Source organism: Alternaria hordeiaustralica (genome assembly GCF_023758085.1).
Source record: "Alternaria hordeiaustralica strain BMP 2776 chromosome Unknown scaffold_9, whole genome shotgun sequence".
Lineage (NCBI taxonomy): Eukaryota > Fungi > Ascomycota > Dothideomycetes > Pleosporales > Pleosporaceae > Alternaria > Alternaria hordeiaustralica.
The window spans coordinates 519,649-528,915 of NW_026056781.1; the positions used below are offsets into that span (position 1 = coordinate 519,649).

General features: G+C 53.0%; 2 protein-coding genes across 2 annotated transcripts; both read left to right on the forward strand.

The window, feature by feature from the left end:
• Nucleotides 1-360: 360 nt before the first annotated feature.
• On the forward strand, nucleotides 361-1,501 carry J4E84_005417 (uncharacterized protein; the record flags this gene model as incomplete). The annotated part of the gene is made up of 3 exons (XM_049388014.1): nucleotides 361-439; nucleotides 510-1,274; nucleotides 1,326-1,501. The coding sequence occupies 3 exons, from the start codon at nucleotides 361-363 to the stop codon at nucleotides 1,499-1,501; spliced, it is 1,020 nt and encodes a 339-aa protein (XP_049244254.1).
• Nucleotides 1,502-2,401: 900 nt separating this feature from the next.
• J4E84_005418 (uncharacterized protein) lies at nucleotides 2,402-7,747 on the forward strand (the record flags this gene model as incomplete). Its single annotated transcript, XM_049388015.1, has 10 exons — nucleotides 2,402-2,840; nucleotides 2,910-3,353; nucleotides 3,415-4,028; nucleotides 4,093-4,118; nucleotides 4,180-4,370; nucleotides 5,381-6,350; nucleotides 6,398-6,495; nucleotides 6,544-6,956; nucleotides 7,002-7,488; nucleotides 7,542-7,747. 10 exons carry the CDS (start codon nucleotides 2,402-2,404, stop codon nucleotides 7,745-7,747), a joined length of 3,888 nt encoding a protein of 1,295 aa, XP_049244255.1.
• Nucleotides 7,748-9,267: the final 1,520 nt, after the last annotated feature.

Genomic DNA, 9,267 nt, shown 5'->3' on the forward strand with positions numbered 1-9,267 from the left:
CCAGTTGCTAAGGGCCTTCTGCTGACGTGCCCGCCGCGTTGAAAGAATCGCGCTGCAGATTCATTTTCCACACCAAAGAACTTCGCGTCGGTCTATCGTGTCGACGAAGCAGGATAGATAGATGCGTTCTGCTGCCAAAAGGGTGCAGAAGCCGGGATGAACGTGTGCACGGGTGCGTGGGGCCGAACACCTCCGCCTTTTTAAGTGGGCCTCGTCGCGCAAACATCCCTGCAGCAGTCCGGAAATTTTATAAACAATGCTCACGGCTGAAGTCTTTCGTCATTCCACCAAGATTTAATGTCTGAAGTATCTGATTGTTGCTCACCCGGCGGCAGCTGCTCAAAACCCATGGATCACCAAATGAATGAAGTAGACGTCGCTCGCTTCGAGGAGCTTGCGGCTCTTGAGCACGAATTCGAAGACGTGGAAGAGGAGATCAGTAAGTTGCGATTCCATTTCTATCACGTCGCGTCTCGAGAAAGGGAGTCGCATTGCTAACCCCATCGCAGTCCGCCAAGCCGAAGCTCTGCAGGGCCCTCTCTACAAGAAGCGCGCCGACTTCGTAACAAAGATCCCGCACTTCTGGTCGCTCGTCTTCGAGCAGGCGCCGCCCGAGATCGACAACTTCATCCAGCCCACCGACTCCAAGGTTTTCGCCGAGTGTCTCGATACTTTTGAGGTGTCGCGGATCGAGCTCAACGACCCCAATGGCTCCCCTCGCAGCTTCTCGCTCAAGTTCGGCTTCACCGACAACGAATACTTCGAAGACAAGGTGCTCGAGAAGAATTTCTGGTTCAGGAAGACCAAGGACTGGCAAGGTCTAGTTTCTGAACCGGTCAAAATCAACTGGAAGAAGGACAAGGACCTCACCGGTGGTCTCACGGATGCGGCATACAAGCTGGGCGAGATGAGGAAGAAGTTGGCAACCGACACTGCCAACGGCGTTGCGAGGAAAGAGGAGGCCAAGACTAAGGAATATAAGAACCTGGCCAAGAAGATCGAAACAGCTACAGACGCCTCTGTTAGCTTCTTCGGTCTCTTCTCTTTCGTCTCCGGCTATCGCTGGGTCAGCGCACAGGAGTCAGCACAGGCTGCCAAGGAGGAGAAGGAGAGGTTCGAGAAGATCAGGCGAGGGGAGAAGGTCGATGACGAGGATGAGGCTGAGGACGAAGAAGACCCGCAAGACTACCAGGAGATCGAGGTCTTCCCAGGCGGCGATGAGGTTGCTACCATCCTCGCCGAAGACATGTGGCCCAACGCTATTAAGTACTACAGTACGTGGCATGCGCTTAACTACTCTTCATCCCGTCGCTAACGGATCACAGAGAGCACATTCGACGAAGACGAAGACGACGAGGAACTGTCCGACTTGGATGTCATGGATGCTAGTGACGATGATGACGACGACGACGAACAAGAACCAGTCGACATTCGCGCATTGGTGGGCAAGGGTCGCAAGTCAGAGCAAGAGCCGCCCTCGAAGAAGCAGCGCAAGGCTTAAACAAAACGAGTCACCATGAGCTCCTTGTGGACGACTTCCCACCTTCGTCATATAATACGGCGAAGACCATATACCCGGAGAACCTAGTGACGTTCTGCTAGGTCTCTTTTACGTAGCGATGAACTAAATATACCTCCTCGGTCAAGCCCGACAATTGCATACTAAAGGTGCGCCTGGGCAAAACGACATAATCCCCTTCCGTGGCATCCAGAATTTTTGTGTCCTCCACCCGCAGCACCGCTCCATTGTCAAATTGCGTCCTTTCGTCCCGTGTTTCCTTCTACCGATCTTATCAAGCTCCGGTCGGCGGACCGTTCATGCCTTCTGTTCTGCCGCTCACCTTACCATCTGGGTACACAGCTTCGTACGACGTCTCTTGGAAGCTCAACAATCAGTCAAGATGGTTGTTGCTTCCCCGCAATAGCTCCGTGCATGGCTTCGAGAAGCTTTGCCTCCACCAATCAATCAGCAGCAGCTTCGTTCTATTCCTCTTTCGGCACGGAAATTCACTCCGCCAGTTCCGCTGGCCTGCCCGTTGATGACGTTTGCAGCCTTGGTGCAAATCCTCACGTTGGACCATTCGGTACCGCGACGAAGCTTGGAGCTTGCCTTAGCTCCTTGGGATTGACCAACGATTGCCTTTGTAGCCTTTTGTAATCCACTACATCGGATGCACGAAGATAATTTTGAGCACTTTCTTGAGGGGTACCATGCACGCCGAGCTCAAAATTTCCGGGTAATCTCCATCGATCAAAGGTTTCCGTCAGCGGGGAGCACAATGAAACCACCCGGTATGATGCGGATAGATCTAGTAGAGGTACATAGGTACTTATTTAAATAATCTCTGGATCCGTTCACGGTGGTACAACGTCTCGTTCTATTCCACCTTAACTCTTCAAGATGGATCAATTGCTGCCATTCTTCAGTCTTCTAGTTCTCGCCGCTCCCGTTGCTGCTCAGGGCAACGGGACAGCTACTATCTCTTATGTCTTGCCTTCAGGCTACAGTACCTCAAGCTTCAACGCCTCAGCACAGCCCACAGCCTATACCCGCACTGATTTCGGACCCAATGCACTCGCCTCGCTCTGGGACATGGTGGGCCCTATCGCTACGGGCCCCATCACGACTACCGTTGAACCAACAGCAGAGCCAACGGCATATCCGCAGCCAGATCCTCAATACTATCACGCTCTTGTAGGAAGCGGATATCCCGAGGTACAGGGCTTGAAGCTCCCCGAGAACTTTCAATGGGGCTTTAGTTCTTCCGCGTATCAAATCGAAGGTGCGGTTAAGGATGAAGGCAGAGGACCCAGTATTTGGGATTTGCTGGCACACCGGGGTAAGTTTTGACTACACGATGTGCATGTGAGACATCATGATAAGCTGACTTCGTACCTCTATCTCGCAGTTCCCAACTATGTAGCCGATAATACCACTGGCGATATCGTTGATCAACATTACTATCTGTATAAGCAGGATTTCGCCAGACTAGCAAGTCTAGGAGTCAAAGCCTTCAGCCCTAGCTTTTCATGGCCGCGCTTTTTCCCCTTTGGACATGGCCCGGTTAATGAGGAGGCCATTGCGCACTACGACGACGTGATCAGAACCATGCACGAGAATGGTATTCATCCAGCGGTAACGCTCTTCCACTGGGACACTCCTCTCGCCATATTCAATGAGTACGGTGCCTGGACTGACCGCCGCGTCGTGGATGACTTCTTCAACTACGCCAAGTTCGTCATTACACGGTATGATGCCTACGTTGACGAGTGGTTCACGATCAATGAGCCACAATACTGCAATTGGCAATACGCTGGGTATCCGGCAGGTGAATACTACCCAGCGCCAAATGGTAAGTCTCTTCATATGGACTGCGTGGGAGACATACACTGACTTCGTATACCACGGCGCAGGCGTCACAGGCGGCAATGAAGCCCGCTTCCTTTGTGGTCACTATACACTGTTAGCGCACGCAAAGGTGTCCAAATGGTACCATGAGGAATTCAAAGGACGCGGCCGCATGACCTTCAAGAACAGCGGTAACTACTACGAGGCCAACAGCACAAAACCAGAAGACGAAGTTGCACGCCAGCGGAACTTTGACTTTAGCATTGGCTGGTTCGGTGGACCATGGACTGACGGTGACTACCCGCAATCGCTCAAAGACACACTTGGCGACCTCTTGCCCGAGTTCACACAAGAGGAAAAGGACATGATCAAAGGATCGTGCGACTTCTACGCCATCGATCCCTACTCCAGCTTCTTAGCTTTTGAGGTCGATGGCGGGCTGGAATCGTGCACGAGCAACCGGTCACATCCCTCTTTCCCTGACTGTGCTGGTTCAGCAAGTGTAGCCCCTAATGGCTTCCCTATCGGTCCTGCCGCCGACCCAGCCATGTCGTGGTTCTACTCTGCACCTGCCGGCGTGCGCCGCTACCTCAAGCACATAACTCAAGTCCTCTTCCCATCGATCCCGGACATTGTTGTGAGCGAATTCGGGTTTGCAGAGCCTTTCGAAGGGCAATGGGTAAGTTCTGACTGTACGAAGTGCATGTGAGACATATACTGACTTCATACCTTTACCTCTTCAGGAAAACCTGAATTCTGCGCTTTGGGAGTAAGTGTTTCTGTGCGAACTGCATGTGAGACCTACGCTGACTTCGTACACCTACATTTAGTTTGAAGAGAGCGGACTACTTCCAGCAATATCTAGACAACATTTTGCTGGCGATTCATGTGGACGGCGTCAATGTGACTGGAGCATGGGGGTGGTCCATTCTGGACAACTTCGAGTGGGCGCTTGGTACATCGGTCCGGTTCGGAGTGCAGTACGTGAACTACACGAGTCTTGAGAGGACACCCAAGGCGAGTTTGTTCCAGTTCCTCAACTGGTTCAAGGAGCATGAAGCGGGCGGGAACGCGACGATGAGGGTGTAGAAGAGGAACGGGGTAGTAACAGTGCTACTGTGAAGTTGGAATCAAAATTATGATCATGTAAATCTTGTCATCTTTGAGCAATCTGTGGTTGTTTGAAGAATGTGTGATGTTGGTTGATGGGTGATGGTGGTTGATGGATCCGCATGACAGCGCGTACCCTGTTCCACATGACGTGTTGCCCTTGTCTGTAATGGCCGGAAGGCAGCCTGGAGTGAGGCATGACGCGTCTACGGCCACAGTCGACGCGAAAGCAGCAAGGACGAGCTCTTAGGCGTCCTTGTGAGTCGTGCCGGCCATGGTGCGGGCGTTAGCTCCCTCCCTTATCGCGCGATTAGGTCCCTTGTGACAATGCGGATCCACCCGAGCATCTTGGTGCGCATGCCTGCCTGGGACCATTCCACGCAACATGTTGTGACGATGCCGTTTGAACTGACTGGATGACTCAGAGAGTGGACGTTTCTACCTTGAATGCTTCCTGTGGTGTAATACTTGCGCTGCTTTGGGCCATCTCTCGCACATCGTGGCTGCCACTTGGCACATGAGCTTAACGCATCCGGTTGCACCTAGGTCCCCAGCTACGGACCTCAAACTGCCAGCAACCATCAAGACGACCACTAGAAGCTCCCACGGCGTGCACACGACGACTATCGGATTTCCCCTGTTTGGCGCAGCTCGAGCGTTTGTGATAGCATCAAAGGTGCCCGGCCCCAACGACGGCATCGTCATTGCTCGGCTCGTGACATCGCCAGCTGCTCCAAACCTCCGAGCTCACCTCCGCAAGCTTGCCCACCTCTCCACCGTCTACTACGCCGACTCCACGCGCACTCCAGCACAGCGCCTCGCCTCGAAGCTGCCTATGCTCTCTCCCTAATCCCCAAGCCAGCACCCCTCCAGGCACGGCGCTGCCACCAACCCATACCCGCGTCATCTGCGGGTAACCAGACCCAGCGTTCGTCCTGGCAGACGAAATCGCCCCAAACCCTCCCTCCCCAGCCGCCTCCGACCACCCATCCACCCCGACGTCCCCCGCTTCTTCTTCCCCAGTCATCTCTGCCCCCTCCACCCAGCCCGCACCCGCCGCCCGAGCCTCCAACCACACACCCGCTGCCGCTATCCTGTCATCCGACCAGACTACAGCCGGAAAGCGTAGGCACAGCTTCTCTGCGAGCGACGAAGCCGACGACGAGCCCCTCACCAGCGGCACCCGGGGCAGCTTATCCCGCCACATCTCGAAGCGCAGGCGCAGACAGGAAGGGAAGATGCGCCTTGATAACGACACCTCCAAATCCTCACAATCGCCCTCGCGCAACTTCGCAAACGGATCGTCACAGTCGTCGGGGCACAGGTCGCCCCTGGCCAAGGGCGCGAATGGAAGCACACACGGGAGGAACGAGAGCAATGGCTCCTATACGAATGGAGGACCGGTAGCGAACGGGGGATCAGTGCCTGCAACTTTCTTTGGCCATGACAGGGAAGAAGTGACGCGGATACTGATACAGAGTCTGACCGACTTGGGCTACCACAGTGCTGCGGGCGCACTATGCAAGGAGAGCGGCTTCCAGCTCGAAGGGCCCACAGTTGCGGCATTCCGAACTTCGGTACTGAACGGTGATTGGGAGGAAGCCGAAGAGCTGCTGTTTGGGTCAAATACACACCACACCGGTGGTGGTGTTGGTCTAGATGCTCCCTACGGAAGGCCCTGGGGAAAGTCGACATCTCAGCCCAGCTCGCAGCGTTCTACAGGCTTGACTCTAGCCGAGGGCGCAAACCGCGAGGTGATGCTATTCTGTCTGAAGCAGCAAAAGTACCTCGAGTTGCTTGAACGGAGAGATCTGAGCAAGGCACTTGCGGTACTTCGGCAAGAGTTGACGCCGCTTCATCGAGATGTGGGAAGGTTACACGCTCTTTCGGCGTAAGTATCATCATGCCATCATAAGTTATCCAGCTAACGCTTCGTAGGCTTATGATGTGCCAATCTGCCGAAGACCTCAGAAATCAAGCTCAATGGGACGGCGCTCGCGGTGACTCACGGATGCATCTGCTTTCCGATCTTTCCAGTAAGAAGCAAGTCCCAGACTATGGCGATTCATACTGACATCTTGTAGAATCAATTTCGCCGAGCATTATGATCCCGGAACACAGGTTAGCAGTACTGCTAGATGAAGTAAAAGATAGCTGGATCGCAAATTGCCTATACCACAACACCGCCGCGTCACCGTCTCTCTATCTCGACCACAACTGCGAAAGGGATGACTTCCCAACAAAGGCTGTTCTTGATTTGAAACACCACACGGGTGAGGTTTGGTACTTGCAGTACTCAAACGACGGCACAAAACTTGCATCTGCAGGCGAGGACCAGACAATCATTATCTACGAAACCAACACATACAAGGTGTTACATCGACTCGCAGAACACAGGAAATCTGGCGTCGCTCATCTTGCTTGGAGCCCTGATGACACAAAGATAATAACATGTTGCTCGCAACCAGAGAACTCGGCACGGATATGGGATGTCAAGGTAAGGCGGCAAGATTGCTCTGATAGCCCCGACTAAAACTAGCAGACCGGTGTATGCATACAATGTATCAGCGACTTCACCTACCCATGTACCACGGCGGCTTGGGATCCGTCCGGTACACGGATTATTCTTGGATCACAGGACGACAACATGGGCTGTAGTGTTTGGGACCTCGACGGGAACCTCAAGCACAACTTCGCCGATGATGGGAAGCTCCGTGTAAACGGTCTCGCATTGTCATCCGATGGCCAGCGATTAGTCGTCATTACAGAGAGCGCGATTGTCGTGTTTGATTATGCCACTTATGAGAGGATTGCCGAGTTTCAGCTTGATGGTACAAAGTTGACAAGTGTTACGATCAGCCAGGATTCACGGCATATGCTCGTTAGCATAAGCCCGGATCAGATCAAGCTCATGGAAATCGACACTGGGGATGTAATACAACGCTTCGAGGCACATGCTCAAAAGCAGTTCATGATTCGATCAGCGTTTGGCGGCGCCGATGAGAACTTTGTAGTCAGCGGCAGCGAGGGTATGTTTGTCTTGTCTTTTCATGCAGGATCATTTGCTAACACACGCTTTCAGATTCACGAATATACATATGGCGCTCCAATGGCCTCCTTATCGAAGCTCTCGACGCACACTCCAACGGCTGCGCCAATAGCGTAGCCTGGCACCCCAAGGATCCTACTACATTCGCTTCTGCTGGCGATGACAAACGAATCAGGATCTGGAAACCAGCTTCCGCGTCACCAATGCCATCGAGTAGCAGTAACGGTTATGCAAGGTAGAATGGGCCGCTCACCTGGTGTAATTTGCATGTAAGGGTTCACGTGTGGTTTGCGTGTGATGTCCTGTACGATGGTTAGTTTTGTGTTCTGTTGCATCAACTTTGGCGTCAGAGGCCCATCTGAGGACTCACAGCATGGCTTATTCTTGGGTATGTGGGCTTTAGTTAGCATTCATTGGGCAACCTGTGCTCCCCCTTCGGTATGATGTACGTTATTCATTAGACGCTATCTTCATGGGTTTCAATATCTGTTCTTGACCGAACGAATTGCTATAGATGCAAATTTACCTGCAGTCACCCAACTTCTCACCTCCTCCGTTACGTCCCGATCTCCCTTGACACAACTACAGCCTCCCTTTCTTTACGATATTCCGCCCACTTCATCCCTATCAGCGCGGCATCTACCGTGTCATCCGGTTTACGCTCCCATATCCAACACACCCCGTTCCCACCATATCGCCTTGCAACCCTCTTTTCACCCACCCATAACTCCTCTAGTGCTTCCACCTCACCAAATGCTAACCTCGCAACATCGTTTTCGGCTGCGACTCTCCTCCTCTCGTTCCCTTTCCACAACGCCTGTCTGGCTTGTTCCGTCTTACATTCCATAACCGCTCGTTTCCACACCGCTCGATACCCCATATCAAGATATTCGATCTTGCTGACTTGCAGCGTCTTGAGCTGTTTCAAGCCCTGACCCAGAGCACTCATAATAGACGCGACATCGGATCGATAGCAGTACGACTCGCTGCGCAAGACAAGATGACGGATATTCGGAAACGTCGTCGTGAGAAAGGTAATTTCAGCCAGAGACCATGCTGCACTTCCGTCAAAACTTCTTAGTCCCACTGCATACTGAAAATTCAGATCGTCTTCTTCCCTTCCCAGGCTAGACCGCGGAATTATTTCGAATAAATCCTTCAGCTCGGTATACTTCTCCATTGCACAATCCTCACCATCGCCCTTCCCCTTCACCGCCAACGTCTGCAAATTGGGACAATGCTGTACCAGAAATGCGGCACTGCTATTCACAACCAACGTCTCCACACCTCTCAACTCAAACCCAGGGAAGCGGAATGGAAGCGACGAGTCGGTGAACGCAGCAGAGAAGACATCCAGACTCCGGCTCATCATCCTCACTTCCAATCGCGTTAGCCGCGGTAACGAATGCATAAAGGTGAATAGATCAAGAGCATCGCTACTGGACACGTAAGCGCCAGAGCACCACCACCATAGACTGCCAAACATGTCGATTTTGAGCGCGCGAGCTTGGTGCAAGTGTGGTGTTAAGACGTCTGTGTCTAGGGATTTGAGGGGCGCAGTGATGCGTATGGTTTTGAACAGTCGTGGAACGAGGAGGGCGTGGAGACGGCGATTGGCTAGGGAGAGTTGTTTCCATGGAGTCTCGCCGTGTTGCTGGTGATGGTGGTCCAGGAAGTCGCATATGAGTAGTAAGACGTCATCGCATAGGTCGGGGAGAGTGAGTGGCTTGTGTAGTGATAGGAGGAGTGTTGGGTCAAT